This window comes from Ranitomeya imitator, chromosome 6 (assembly GCF_032444005.1).
Source record: "Ranitomeya imitator isolate aRanImi1 chromosome 6, aRanImi1.pri, whole genome shotgun sequence".
In the NCBI taxonomy this organism is placed as follows: Eukaryota; Metazoa; Chordata; class Amphibia; order Anura; family Dendrobatidae; genus Ranitomeya; species Ranitomeya imitator.
In genome coordinates this window covers 457,317,966-457,334,342 of record NC_091287.1, presented here as the reverse complement: position 1 = coordinate 457,334,342, position 16,377 = coordinate 457,317,966, and the positions used below count along the sequence as shown (strand labels likewise).

The window sequence follows — 16,377 nt, the reverse complement described above, 5'->3', positions numbered from 1 at the left end:
GCTTGGCTTATGATTACCCGAACTAGCGAGACTGTACTCTGCATGCTGCACATGTGGTGTCTCGCCTGGCTGGAGCATCAAATGGCACGCTGGGGAAGCCAGAGATTCAGGAAACTTGTGCAGCTCCTGTCCATGACCACTGACCTGGACTGTGGGCCGGATTGCATGAAGCAATCCACTCATCTCTAATGTTTAGCAGTTTTTTGGCATTAGGTGCACAGGTATTCTGGGTTTAGTAAATCAGTTCCAAACTCTAGGTTTGCACATGCAACTTTGTATTGGTGATGATCCCAATGTGTGGCAATGTCATACGATGCCAGGTAGGCATATTCTTCTTTGGCTGACAGTTATTGCACCGGTTAGCTTCTGCCACATAAAATAATAATAGAGCTGGCAAATAATTGCAACATAATATTATTTTCCACCTGCAAGAAAAATATTTTCAGATAGTCTTTAACATGTAACCATAACCTTAAAAAATAAGCAGTTGACATTCCGAGGAACATAGTGGTTGTTTGCACTCTTCCCATACCGGATGCCTACTGTACCCATTTATTATGCCTCTCATGTTCTGTGGCACTTACACAGAGATGATAGGGTTAAGACTTGTACATCCTGTATGTAATGGCGGCAGACACATATGACTGCAGTGATAATATATGTACAGTATTTTCATTCAAAAGTATTATAGAATTAAGAGAACCTCTCCAATCAAAATCCAGGAAGCAAAAGATATATGATATATTTTTTTCATCTGGTATATTAAAAATGATGCGATCATACAGATGCAGCAGATATCATAATGGATCATTTTTCTTTTACATAGGACTGCAGCAAAACCTGTTGCACAAACATTTCCCCAAAACACCCCCTCCCCAAAGAGGTTCCATATTGTTTACATAGCGGTGTAATTGCATGGGGTGATCATAGTGTATATTACCTTTGCAGCTACTGATGAGTTTGGCTTTTCCAGTAGGTCCCAAAGCTTCTTTCGTTTCTCCGGGCAACAAGTATTATCGAATTCTTCTCCTTCCCTCTCTCTCAAAGTCTCTGCTTCTCTTCTCAGCTCCTCATTCATTTGTTCTTTCTTCTGATGATATCTGGCCTGGCAGCAAGACTCCAAATATATTTCATCAATTCCCCAGTAGTCCAGCTCCTGGCCAAATGACAGTGCGCACATCTCCTCCATCATATGTAGCTTCCCTGTCCTATAGAAATTTAATATAGAAGTAAAAGCTCCTGGGTGGCGATCAAAAAAATACTCATTCTCGTTTAGATTGTAGTCATCGCATACTTCCAGTAGACTCTCATGAGTGTTGCAGTCTCTTAGCTTTCCTAGTCTAGTCCTTGGTAGTCGGTCTAAAGTCCTCCATAAGACCTCGTGGTTTAAGCCTCCTACATTTATTTTCACCCTCCGAGAACATGCTTTACTTCGAATTATCTCCACTGGCTCTGGTGGAAGAGAAAGAGTGGACCTTGAGGACTTTCTGTTGAGCCCTGGTGGGACCTTTTCTGCCATATTGTGTAACACACAGGGCTTAGTTGAGCTTCTTCGAGTAGGTCATCATGGGAAATGCAGAAGAGATTTCACAAAATTTAGGCTGGTTACCGATAATATAGAGAGACCCACAATTCAAGCTGCAATATACAGAAAGACAGATTAATGACAATTTTACGAAACTAAGAAGACCACACACATAGTTTCTAAATCAAGATTTTGCTCACACAAAATGCATGGTTATTTATCAATAACGGTTGTGGGATGGCAAATGTTCAGAGGAGTATGGGCTGCAGGGAAGGTTAAGATATGACCAATACTAGATCTGTCTATCTGAAGACAGCTAAAATGGTGAAGACTGTAACAGTGAACAAACTTTAGCAGATGCGCATGGGACGTACTTGGACGTTCCCACATGACAACGATCCAAAACACAAGGCCAAGTCAACCTGTCATTGGCTATAGCAGAACAAAGTGAAGATTCTGGAGTGGCCATCTCAGTCTCCTGACCTCAATATCATTGAGCCACTCTGGAGAGATCTCAAGCGCGCAGTTCATGCTAGACAGCCCAGGAATTTACAGGAACTGGAGGCTTTCTGCCAAGAAGAGTGGGCAGCTTTACCATCTGAGAAAATAAAGAACCTCATCCACAACTACCACAAAAGACTTGTCGTTGATGTTATAGGGGGCAATACATAGTATTAAGAAATGGGGTATTTAAACTTTTAATCAGGGTAATTTGAATGTTTTGGGTTGTCATTATGATTTAAAAAGAAAAATCACAGTAGTTTGACAATAAATGGCTTTACCCAACCACTAACTATGAGTGGAGAAAAAGTTTTGATTTTATCATTCATATTCTTTGAAAAAAGGCCAAGAAAGCAAAAATTCTGCCAAGGTATGTAAACTTTTGAGCACGACTGAACATATGGTTTTTGCTATATTTTTGCAGTGCAGTAATGGCTGACCTTTCCATCTTATCATTACCAAGACTTGTGAATGTGATTCTTTAGGTGGCAATATTGGAGATGAACAATTACTTCCTGTAATTCACAATCATTACAGAATCTCAAGGTTCTGCTTAATTTGATAAATCAGCTAATGTAAGATACAACAAATGGCCGAAACTCTCCCAGCCACAAAACATACCCAAAAAATAGTACATGAAACCTAGCAGAATTCATTCCGTAGGGGTTACGAGTCTGAGTGGTGCCATTGGCTACATCACTGACCTGCACTACAGGTGGATACGGTAATATAAGCTTTTCTAGGATCTCCTGAAGTTTGAGAACAGTTTTTACATTACATTTAGGCTACGTTAACACAATGAGTTTTTGGTGAGTTTTTTATGCTGCGTATTTTTGTAACAATGCAAGTGACTTATTTTACCTAATGTTTGCAGACATGGTGCAGAAAATCCACAACTTCAAAAACTCACCAAAAGCTCATTGTGGGAACATACTGTAGCCTTAGAAAAATATACTGCACCACCTGTTCTTGCTTTCACTGTTTTAAAGAGAAGGAATAACAGACCAGATACGGTTTGTAAAAAAATAACCTGGAGGATATTAAAATACAGGTTCACCTTAAGTGAATCGACCAGAAAGTAATATTACTTTTGAGTAAGTTCCCTCAGCAGTAGAATATTGTTAATAACGTGATGGTGATGTCTCACGCTCCCCCAATGCACCGTGGATCTATTAGTGGGCTACTGATTGCTGTTTATGGCAGGTACTCTAATTATATTAGTGATTGTTCTTTTAGAAACTATTGTTATTATAGGAACTATAACCTGAATTAAAAAAGCTGATTGCATATTTCCTACTGATTGTGTGAATAAAGTTACATACAACCACGTTGATGTCATGTCTGTCTTAGGCTAGAATGATGCCTCCCCTCCCAAGCCTGACTCAAAATACCTAATGTAGTCCACGTAAATGTCACTGATGAACCATTATAGGGAACCTGTTAAGAGTTTTTTTGCTATGTAATCTGTGCTGTGGCCCGCCAGTGTTCTCTGAAGATAGTTTACAAGTAGTGATGAGCGAGTGTGCTCGTTACTCGGGTTTTCCGAGCATGCTCGGATGTTCTCTGAGTATTTTGGGTGTTCTCGTAGATTATGTTTGAGTCTCCCCAGCTGCATGATTTGCAGCTGCTAGACAGCCTGAATACATGTGGGGATTCCCTAACAAACAGACAATCCCTGCATGTGCTCAGGTTGTCTAATTGCCACAAATCATGCAGCTGCGGAGACACAAACATAATCTACAGGCACGCCCAAAATACTCGCAGAACACCCGAGCATCCTCAGAAAACCCGAGTAATGAGCACACTCGCTCATCACTATTTACAAGTCATAATTATCAAAACAGAGATGTTTTTCCATGCAACTAATTAGATTATCACTTATAATTTATAAAATGTAGAAACATGGAAGCAGAAAATCTTCAGGTTGCTAGAAGCACTAACGCCCCTGTTTTCTTGCGATTTCTGATATGACACCCAGGGGTTTTAGTGATAATTATAACGGTACTGAAGTCATGATGAGTGCACAGGCTGGAGGTAAAGCTCGCTCCTTTCCACAGCTCCCTGATTTCTAATTTCCATTACGAAACACACAGTACACCTTCTACTAATGGATAATGAAGTGATATCAGCAACCTGTAAGCATCGTAAAGTAATAATTACAATACATTAATACAAACAATAAAAGAACTGTCGAACAGAGCAAAAAGGTCCTGAACGCTAATTCTTGGCTTTCCAGCTTTTCCTGTACTTCCCAATAAAAGTCTAATAATACCAGAAATGATCATGGTTTGGCCTCATTTATGGAAACTAATGCTCTTTAACGAAGGCCTGGCCCAAGTACATGTTTAGAGTCCCATAAGACTTCCTGTATTCAAGTGACAAGCATAGAACGCTACCCAGCTTGTTATGGGACCTTTGGTATCTGCTCAGGTGTCCAGTCTACAGGAAAAAAATGATTAGATCCCATATTTTGGTTTCTATAGCCAATTCTTTCTTTTTATGTCTGTTCGAGTTCTTGAAAAGTATTTATGAACTATAATTGTCTGAACTCTGCTGGACCTCCGAAAAAACATTGTGTTCTCTTAAATAGCATGGGAACTAAGGATCATAGATGCTCCTTGTTTTTCTGTAAATAACCCTCAGAAAAGCCATCTGCACATCATAAATAAAGTAAGCTATCAAAACATGCAATATTCTCAGCGTTCTAGTATGACGTGTTACAGCCTATTAATAGGCTTCATAGTATTAGCAGGCTTATAGGCAGTGGTGTAACTTGAAACTCATGGGCCCCGATGCGAAAGCTCCGACGAGGCCCCAAATATTTTAAATCTTTAATAGCAATAGTCTTCTTCTATAGGCCTATGGGACTTTTAGGGCCCCCTAGGCTCCAGGGCCCGGGTGTGCGATTGCAACCCCTGCACCTGTTGTAGTTACACCCCTGCTTATAGGGGTTGTTTCAAGTTGCTGCAAGCGTGCCCTCCTTGCTAAGGAAACCAGCCATTTCTGAGGTGGTTGGAAACCTTGGTAACAAACATTAGGATGAAATATTGCTAGAACAAATTTTATAGCAACGTTCATAACACACCAGCTACAAATAAAAATGAACAATAATGCAAGTAATGAAAACTAATAAAATGAATGAGGACAGAGAATTGGCCAATTTCCATTTTTGCAATTTTGTTTTTACCTATACTTCTTCCATGAGTCATATCTTCCTTATTTTTCTATAATATCAATATGAAGGCTTTGTTTTTGCCAGATAACTTGCCGTTTTCCAATGACATTGATTTCATAAAATTATTAATTTCATAATTAAAAGCAAAATGATTAATTTAATAAAATATGTTGAAAAAGGAAAAAAAAATCCAAGTGATGTAAAATGGTGAAGACCCCACACAATTCATTGGATTCTGTTTTTTACAATGTTCAGTGTACGGCTAAATGACCTGACAACATCATTCTTCAGGTCAGCACGGTTACCAAACTTGTAAAGGTATTTTATATATTTTAGTGGTTAAAAAATTCAGAACTTTGAAAAATAAAATTGGTTTGGTGGCCATTTTCTGAGACCCTTTCTATTTACTGCTTGATGGAGCTGTGTAAGGGCTTAGATTTTGCATGGGGTGCCGTAGCTTTCATTGGCATCTTTTTGAGGTACATACAATGTTTTGATAGCTTTTTATTTCATTTTGGGGGAAGGTGCAATGGCTAAAAAAAAATTCTGGTGTTTAATTCCTTTTTGTTTTACTCAGGTTTCCATATGGTTTAAAAATATAATACTTTGTTATATCAGATTTCTGTGGTTTGTGGCTTTACCAAATGGGTTTTCTGACTGGACTTCTTAAGACCTCAAAGAACCTGGCAATGTCAGCCTTTATTAGGCCCCAAGCTATGCAACAGACACCCATTGGCATCCTACAATTGTGGGGGGGGGGGGCGGGCGGAAGGTTAAACGTCACTTAAATGCTGATCCAGGAATTTAAGTGTTAAACCAGCAGTGATCAGAGCTAGTTCCAGTCGCTCCTTTTAGCAGTAGGTTTCTGACTGTGCAGCACAGCCGGCACACACTCTTACAGTATCCAATTAGTGCTGTCTCTGTAGGGTCACTCTCTTTTAGGAAGGGAATAGTAACATCTAATTGTCAATTTATTCAATAATTTCAAGGAAGAATAAGAGAGAAATGGTACAAACGTAAAAAAAAATGCTCCACAATTTATTCATTTTACTCACTTATATGGTGATATTAGTTCCCCAGCTCTTTACAGAAATCATCGCTGTCCCCAATGGGGCTCACAATCTAAATTCCCTATCAGTATGTTTTGAGTGTGGAGCATCCGGCAGAAACCGCCGCAAACACAGGGAGAACATGCAAACTCCTTGCAGATGTTGTCGTTGTTGGGATTTGAACCTAAGGCCCCTAGAGTGCTAACCACTGAGCCACCATTCTGCCTCGGAATTGTTATTTTATAGAAAACACAAGTATTTACCAAAATAGATATGTAAGAAGTGGTAACAGATCCTCTAAGGTGCAAAATAATTTGTATCAAAAGGCTCCTGAGATGTTAGGTATTGGATGCAGGCTTTGACTGGCCCACCGGAGGACAGGAGAATCCTCGAGTGGGCCCCTGTGCAGGAGTGGACCACCACCCTCCTATATGAGCAGTACTTGGAACAATATACTTGAATCACTATGTACAGACACAGGCAGCATCTTACTCATTTATTAATCTACCCAATTCACTGTGACTGGGGATAATGTCACATTTGCATGTAGCTTAGCTGAAAAGTGCTGCCCTGGAGTTGGTTACTGGTGGGCCCTGAGCAACCCGGTCCAACACCGACTGGATGGATATATACATCCTGCCATTGTGCCTGACAAGAGCCACATAAAACTGATGGAACAGCATCCTAATTCCAGCATGTAGCCTTCTAATTAGGAGGCATTCTCTCATGCCAAATTTCTGTACACGACTTTTAATGTTCAGTCCCAGCTGTAATGTTGGAATTGGTCTTCTGGCCATAACCTATCATCAACTTTATGTCATCAACAAGATCTGCTTCATCCCGAGGCAATACCCAGCAGTTTGCTTAGTCATTTCATTAATCGCTCTCCGACACAACTATCTTAATTATATATACATAAGCTTTATAATTAAGTTTTGTCAGCTCTTATATCTGCTGGTATTAATCATTGTGATTGCCCTTTAGGACACTTTTTTTCTGATGGAAACTAACTCCTACTGTTTCTGTGCCCTTCTATGTCCTATATTGCTTGCCTGATTGATCAGCTGTGTATAATCATTCTCTTATGCTCTTAATAAAAAAAATATAAAGTTTTATTTTCCTCTATCCACAGGATGGGTGATAAATAAATGTATTTATGCAAATGGTCTACTGGAACCCCCACTGACTACGAGAACTGATTACTTCTACGAGTCTGTGGGAATAGTAGCGTGCACACTATTAACACATGGTAAGTGTGGTCGTGCTTGTGCATTACTGCTTCATTCACAGGGTTGTCACTGGACCACTACTTTTTTAGCCACAGCAGGTCTCATGTCGGACCCCCAGTGACCATACAATCATTATTTCTAATGTCGATAGGTGCAAAATGTTGTTAATCGGATAACCCCTTTACATGGAAACTTCTGTTATTTCTAATATGAACCATTCTTGCCAACCCTCCAAGAATCTCCCGACTTAAAGGTGGTCCATCACCCCATGGATTCCCTAGCAACCCCCACATGTACTTATGCTGGCTAACAGATGTAAATCATTCAGCTGCGGCAATAAAAACTAAATCTCCAAGCAATAAAAAAAATACTCGGAGGACACCCGAGCATGCTCGAGAAATCTCAAGTAATGAGTATACTCGCTCATCACTAATTGTATTCCATAGGTCATTTAGGCTGCTTGGTGCGGCCAAGCGACTGGATGCACCAAACCTCCCACTGTTATTTGCGTGAAGCTACTTTATTGTCTTGATCAGCAGCACTTGCTTATCTCGAGCGAGCACTGTCTGAAGTGAATGTTCATATATCTGCTCAATGTGTGGGGTCTGGAATGGCCATGTTACACAATTGGAAATTGTCATGTCCCACAACTTGGGAATCATACAGTATTGTATTGCTGCTGTTGCTATGTAATAACATTTGCCTTTTAGAAGTTTGTCCTCCCTCTGTCCCTGTCGGACTCCCTAGTTCTGATGTCAGTAACTCCTCCCCTCTTCCTCATTCTGAGTATGCCAGTTAAGTTATGAACCTCATGCCTGTGCATTTCCGGTTCAGAATAGTGTTTTACCTACTGTAATTGTGCTTATCTACAAGAATTCTGATTGAAAATAAGCCTTCTTCTGGAATCTTCACATGGCCTCTGCAGTCAATGGACATGGTTCAAGATTCCCCCATCTGATGAAATCTCTACGGGTGAGTACTGGTACATAGAGACAGCCATGAAAAGGTGTCTAAAGCACCCTACACTTGCAGCCTAGATATAATGTCAGAATACAAATGACAATGGAATGTCATCAGACACTTGGCCATACCAAGGGTGCACCAAGCACTCTAATTTCCGTATTGAATGAAGTGCATTTCCTGGATAATGGTGGAGTGTAAATGTAAAGGTACATATTTTAGAGGCTTTACCCTTCACAGAGCAAAATACTTAATTTAATATGTAAGTTGGGATAACAGACTTCCTTTAAGGGGTGACCTTCAATACTCCCTGGAGAGTCAGCTAATTCCTGTGGCCCCCCATTGAAACTGACTGAACTCTCCCCCAAATTATCTATTCCTGGAAGTTTCTTCATTATTTAAGGTGGGAAACAAGGCAGATGAGGATTTCTAATGGGAGTGGAGAGGTCAGGGATTGGGTATGGAAGGGCCTTGGCTTCAGAAAAGGGGAGTGAATATGGCCAAAATGAAAGCATTTTTTAAAGTGTTCATTGGACATCTAATTTTAGTGGGTAGTATAAGCTTTCTGTCTAACAGATATATAAGTTTGCATACAACTATAGATTCAGGTTGGGCCAAGGGATGGAAATCCTTATAACGGACCCCCTATTTTATCACCATATCCATAAAGCATATATTACAAGGGGTCGTTTGAAGCAGAAACCATTCTTCAAAGCATATTGTGCATTTGTATCATAAATAAAATCTATATTTTTATAGTCATGGTATACAACGTCAAAGACTAGACATTTCTCACCCATAATATTGTTTTTGTGGGCAGAAAACGTACCATAAAGATGACAATAAAATGTATAGCTCCTGGACTTGCCGTGCTATTCTCAGTGAACTTGCTAGGTTGTGTAGAAATGAATAATGAAACGTTTGCAAAGTGACAACCGCCATTATATTTCACTGCCTTATTATTTACTCTGTAAATCACCCAGTGCTAATTAATTATTGCTTGTCCTCAGCTTACCCCTGATACATTACATCTGGGAAAGTTTAAAGATGTTCGAACAACTTTTCTATATATGTCTGTGTTGTCAGGATCGATGATGCTGTAATGTACAATACCTATTTATTCCAGAATGTAATCAAATGTATTAATAATAGAATTTTAGTGCTAGAAAAAAATAGTGTTCAAAGATGTTTCTTGCATCTTAAACATTATTGTGATGCTTTTTTCTAAAAAGTTGTTCAAACATCTATAAACTTTCCCAGATGTAATGTAACAGGGGTAAGCTGAGGAGCTTGAAAAAGGATTGTGCATCCGAAACGCATTAAAGTTCACTCTTTGGATCTTTTTGTGTTGTTTCCACTTTTTTTGTTACTATCAAAAGGAGCCTGGTTGGGGATGCGTGCACGCTGTTAAGGTATTTTTCTGGTGCTGTTCCAAATTTTTTTGACTATATACAGTGTATATATATATATATATATATATATATATATATGCAGTGGTATATATATATATATATATATATAAAAATATATATATATGTATATGTATATTGTAAATGAAAAATATAAATATTAATATATCAATGCATAGCTAATTTAATATAAGATGATAGCAAACAAGAAAAGTATAGAAGGCATCATATGCAGTGCAGAAAAATAGCCAGCGCTATAGATACAAATTAGGGCAGGTGCAGGCGACCATATCTAACAAAACATTCAATCCAATATTATTTTATGGGGCTGTCCAAGGAAAATAGATCACAGCATTCTCGATTTGCATAGGATATTCGGATCGCACTCGGCCATACTAGTCAGTGAGTCTGTGGAAACCATCAGATGGTACTCAGATGACATCTGAGCGCTGTGTAATTTTTACGGACTGACACAATTGAGAAGATGGAGACATCTTCTTCTCATCTGAGAAAATCGGATAACACTATGATCACACCCTGATTAGAGTGTGATTAGACTAATCAGCCCGATTCTCTCGGATGAGAGAAAATACGGCAGTGTCACTCTAACCTTAAAGGGATCCTGTCACCAGGATTGTGCATAGTAACCTACAGACAATGTCAGGTTGGCGCCGTTATACTGAATAAAATGATACCTTGGTTGATGAAATCCGTCTTGTGGTTGTTGTTTAATCTTTATTTTCAGTTTTGTGTTCAGTCTCGTGCAGGGCAGGGGCAGAGTAGAGGTGCGATGGGGTGTGGTGACATCCGCTCGCCTAATCCATACCTTATAATACAAATCTTACTCTAGCCAATGACTGGAGTAAGGGTTGTGGCAAGGTGCCCAGAGGCACACACTACTTTTCAGATGTGCCTGATTATGTGAGCCTCTTAAGGTACCTTCACACTGAACGATATCGCTAGCGATCCATGACTTTGCAGCGTCCTGGCTAGCGATATCGTTCAGTTTGACAGGCAGCAGCGATCAGGATCCTGCTGTGACATCGTTGGTCGGAGCAGAAAGTCCAGAACTTTATTTCGTCACTGGATCTCCCGCAGACATCGTTGAATCGGCGTGTGTGACGCCGATTCAGCGATGTCTTCACTGGTAACCAGGGTAAACATCGGGTTACTAAGCGCAGGGCCGCGCTTAGTAACCCGATGTTTACCCTGGTTACCAGTGTAAACGTAAAAAAAAAAAACACTACATACTTACATTCCGGTGTCTGTTGTCCGGCGCTCTGCTTCCTGCACTGGCTGTGAGCGCCGGCGAGCCGTAAAGCACAGCGGTGACGTCACCGCTCTGCTTTACGGATGGCCGGTGCTGACAGTGCAGAGAAGCACAGCGCCGGAGGACAGACACCGGAATGTAAGTATGTACTGTTTGTTTTTTTATGTTTACGCTGGTAACCAGGGTAAACATCGGGTTACTAAGCGCGGCCCTGCGCTTAGTAACCCGACGTTTACCCAGGTTACCCGGGGACTTTGGGATCGTTGGTCGCTGGAGAGCTGTCTGTGTGACAGCTCTCCAGCGACCACACAGCGACGCTGCAGCGATCGGCATTGTTGTCTAGATTGCTGCAGCGTCGCTTAATGTGACGGTACCTTTAACAAATCAGGTGCCTCTGACAACATGCCTGGTGATCAACACTGGCGTGAATAACGCTGATCTTGACGAATTGGGGCCTTTGATGAATTCAGACCATAGTCAACACAATGTTGCATGACTGACTGTAACAATTCTGCTTTCATTATTACCAGTAACAGTAAAATGGCCCATAATGTAAGCCTGGCATAAACCCACAGATTCAATATAAATTAGTTCAAAAATATCATCAACGTATCTGTGTACAGCGAACGCTTTTAAGTAGCTTTATACTACACAACCAGAAAAACTCTTCCTGCACACAGTCACTACTACAATAGCTTTACAACCCGTGCTTTAGACAGTATAATATCAATCAGTATTCACCCACTGGCATTTATAACACCCACATAGCATGATGAAGAACAACATGTCAACCATCATAGGTTTAGCTATGAGATGAGGAGGCACCACAGCTGTTAGGTGGCCATTGGCTGAAGGAATCAAGATACGTTGCATTGGAATAGCACAACACCTGGAGTAACGCATAGTCTTGTCGCCCTCAACACCAACAAGCTAAAACTCCTTCTGATGCACATACAGTTAGGTCCGTATATATTTGGACAGAGACAACATTTTTCTAATTTTGGTTATAGACATTACCACAATGAATTTTAAACAAAACAATTCAGATGCAGTTGAAGTTCAGACTTTCAGCTTTCATTTGAGGGTATCCACATTAAAACTGGATGAAGGGTTTAGGAGTTTCAGCTCCTTAACATGTGCCACCCTGTTTTTAAAGGGACCAAAAGTAATTGGACAATTGACTCCAAGGCTATTTCATGGACAGGTGTGGGCAATCCCTTCGTTATGTCATTCTCAATTAAGCAGATAAATGGGCTAGAGTTGATTTGAGGTGTGGTGCTTGCATTTGGAAAGTTTTGCTGTGAATTAAACATGCGGTCAAAAGAGCTCTCCATGCAGGTGAAACAAGCCATCCTTAAGCTGCGAAAACAGAAAAAACCCATCCGAGAAATTACTACAATATTAGGAGTGGCAAAATCTACAGTTTGGTACATCCTCAGAAAGAAAGAAAGCACTGGGGAACTCATCAATGCAAAAAGACCTGGGCGCCCACGGAAGACAACAGTGGTGGATGATCGCAGAATAATCTCCATGGTGAAGAGAAACCCCTTCACAACAGCCGACCAAGTGACAACACTCTCCAGGGGGTCGGCGTATCAATATCCAAATCTACCATAAAGAGAAGACTGCATGAAAGTAAATACAGAGGGTTCACTGCACGGTGCAAGCCACTCATAAATATCAAGAATAAAAAGGCTAGACTGGACTTTGCTAAAAAACATCTGAAAAAGCCAGCACAGTTCTGGAAGAACATTCTTTGGACTGATGAAACCAAGATCAACCTCTACTAGAATGATGGAAAGAGAAAAGTATGGCGAAGGCGTAGTACAGCTCATGATCCAAAGCATACCACATCATCTGTAAAACACAGCGGAGGCAGTGTGATGGCTTGGGCATGCATGGCTGCCAGTGGCACCGGGTCACTAGTGTTTATTGATGATGTGACACAGGACAGAAGCAGCAGAATGAATTCTGAGGTCTTCAGAGCCGCCATACTGTGTGCTCAGATCCAGCCAAATGCAGCAAAACTGATTGGTCGTCGTTTCATACTACAGATGGACAATGACCCAAAACATAAAGCCAAAGTAACCCACGAGTTTATTAAAGCAAAGAAGTGGAATATTCTTGTATGGCCAAGTCGGTCACCTGATCTCAACCCAACTGAGCATGCATTTCACTTGTTAAAGACTAAACTTCAGACAGAAAGGCCCACAAACAAACAGCAACTGAAAACCACCGCAGTGAAGGCCTGGCAGAGCATCAAAAAGGAGGAAACACAGCGTCTGGTGATGTCCATGAGTTCAACACTTCAGGCAGTCATTGCCAACAAAGAGTTTTCAACCAAGTACTAAAAATGAACATTTTATTTAAAATTATTTAATCTGTCCAATTACTTTTGGTCCCTTTAAAAATAGGGTGGCACATGTTAAAGAGCTGAAACTCCTAAACCCTTCATGCAATTTTAATGTGGATACCCTCAAATGAAAGCTGAAAGTCTGAACTTCAACTGCATCTGAATTGTTTTGTTTAAAATTCATTGTGGTAATGTCTATAACCAAAATTCGAAAAATGTTGTCTCTGTCCAAATATATATGGACCTAACTGTAACTGTTTAAAAGGTCCAAGAACTGTCCTGATTCTCATTATCTGTAACTTGTCACCCACTCTTTTTAAATGAGTTGTTCTTTTTCTATTAGAATTCTGCCAGCACCATAGGTGCTGGTACTTACTTTCCCTCCCATCCCAACATGCATTACATCTCCTATTGTACAGTGGTTTGCATGTCCTGAACTGAAATCTGGGACCTTTTAATGATTCAAATAATTAAGGCTCAATAATTGAAATGAAGGTATAAAATGTATTGGGTCATAACTGTGGTCGGTGGAAGGAAAAGCCGGGATTATAAGATACAAGTGTCAGTGGCAATGAGAACCATATTGTACATGACTTTCCTATCTCTATAGCTCCTGGTGGTGGTTTATTTGTGATGATGAATCTGATACTTTCCTAGTCAATGCGGAAATGGATCTTAGTGACCAAATCATCTACGTCAGTCTTCTCAATGCAGCATATTTTCATTCTAAAGATGAATGCATCCGTGCTATAAATATGGTGCATTACATACTGTCACCCACCATGGCATTTTTAATGGCAAGAAAAATAATTGCTATTGTTGGTAGTTTCACAAAAAAATCCATTAAAAATACAGCATAGAGCTTTCTGCCATTCTACTAAAACCACTTAAAGAATAACCGTCGCTTTGTTTTTTTTTTCATGAATCCATAGAACACGCAAAAATAGGAAAATGTGTAATATATCTTACTAGAGAAATCTCATTCCTTCTCCTCGTGAGCTGATCTTTCATTCCTAAAATGCTGAATTCAGGGGTAAAACCTCTCTTCAGTGAATACAGATTTTCCTATTACGGAGATAGGAGATGGTAGTTGGTTCTTATAAAGATCTATGGAGAACTGTAACGGTTGTGTCAGGAGAACTTACAGCCGAATGTCTGTGTCGGCCTCGAGCTTCCTCCTCCCTCCTCCTATTTAAAGGATTGATAATATGTTTCTGATCTTAGGCTACTTTCACACTAGCGTTTTTTGCAATACGTCGCAATGCGTCGTTTATGGGAAAAAACGCATCCTGTAAAGTTGTATACAGGATGCGTTTTTTGCCCCATAGATTAACATTAGTGACGCATTGTGATGCATTGACATGCGACGGTTGCGCCGTGTTGTGGCGGACTGCCAGGAGCAAAAAACGTTACATGTAACGTTTTTTGCTGCCAATGGACCACTTTTTCCGACCGCGCAGGTGCGGCTGGAACTCCGCCCCCACCTCCCCGCACCTCACAATGGGGCAGCGAATGCGCAGGAAAAATGCATCCGCTGCATCCGCTGCCTCCGTTGTGCGGCGCATTCACTGCTAGCGTCGGAACTTCGGCCCGACGCACTGCGATGGGCCGAGTCCGACGCTAGTGTGAAAGTAGCCTTACAGTGTCCAACCACTTGGACCACCAGCAATCACAAGAATGGGGGGTTACTGAGTGTCCTGTGTAAATGGAGACAGTGGAGTGATTTACTCGCCTGTCGATGATTTTTCACTAAAGCAAAATCTCCTCTGAGTTTTATCAGTATTTGGTCAGTGTTCCAGTATTAACTATCAGTGATTTTCATGTATGAAAAAAAAAATGTATTGAAAAGCTATTCCTATACATTGCAATGTTAAACACGGATGGCGCATGGACTGTACACTGTGTTGTCCATGATTTTCATAGACCCATAAACCCGTTTGGGTAACTTTGATCCATTAAGCGGATCAAAAATGGACAAATCACCATGACGTGAACATGTAAACAGACCCATAGACCATAAGGGTTATTCGTTCCATCCATAAAGAACACAGGACACTTTACTCACGGTCCGGATGTCTAAATAAAGTTTAAGTCCCTTAGAGAATAAAGGAAGCCAGAGAACATGTGTGTCCTGGGCAGCTTCATTTCCACAGGCACTCAGGAACCTACTGAGATCAGGAATGTATCACCCATCATGAAAAGGGGTGATAAGTGTTAATTTAATGACCATCACTAAGGTCACAGGTGTAGACCAATGGTGGACCCAAACACAGAAGGGCCCCTGTGCAACAACCGTATATGGGTCCTTTGCAGTCCAGCAGTTCTGCTATGACTTCTCATGGCTGCTTTGGAGGTGGGAATGGGTCCCATTAGCTCTTGGTCCCATATGCGGCAACAATGATGTGTTCACCCCTAGTGCAGATGACCGCATTTCCAGTCCGAGTGCAATCCGACAGAACCTCGGATAGCACTCAGATCAATGTTAGTCTGTGGGGCCATGTCCGATATTTCAGATCGCACTCGCCAATGCAAGTCAATGAGTCCATGGAAACCATCTGACTGCACTGGGATGACTTAATGGAGAAGATTGAGACATTGCGAGAGAATCGGGTCACATTGTGATCACACTCTGATGAAACCCTGATCGGAGCGTGATTCACATAATCGACTCGATTTTCTTGGATGAGAGAATACATGGTCGTCTGCAACTAGAAATAAAAGACAGAGATGGTGAGGAGTGTATAACAGGACAACATTTGTTTGTAGTCTGTTACCATGGGAACACATGCTGCACACAAGAGCTTTGTTTACAAAACATAAGTATATTCTTTATTCAAGAATCATTGACACGTGGGATCCCCGAAAGGTCATTAAAATGTGACCTGTAATTAGGTAAGGCATCTTTG

General features: G+C 40.8%; 1 protein-coding gene across 1 annotated transcript in view; it reads right to left on the bottom strand.

Moving 5' to 3' along the window:
• Positions 1-16,377, bottom strand: part of KCNB2 (potassium voltage-gated channel subfamily B member 2) — a 406,801-nt gene that overhangs the window by 374,860 nt on the left and 15,564 nt on the right. The window contains exon 2 of the mRNA XM_069731477.1: positions 941-1,638. Within this exon, the coding sequence (XP_069587578.1) occupies positions 941-1,519 (579 nt within the window). The 5' untranslated portion in view covers positions 1,520-1,638. The remainder of the gene's footprint in view (positions 1-940; positions 1,639-16,377) is intronic.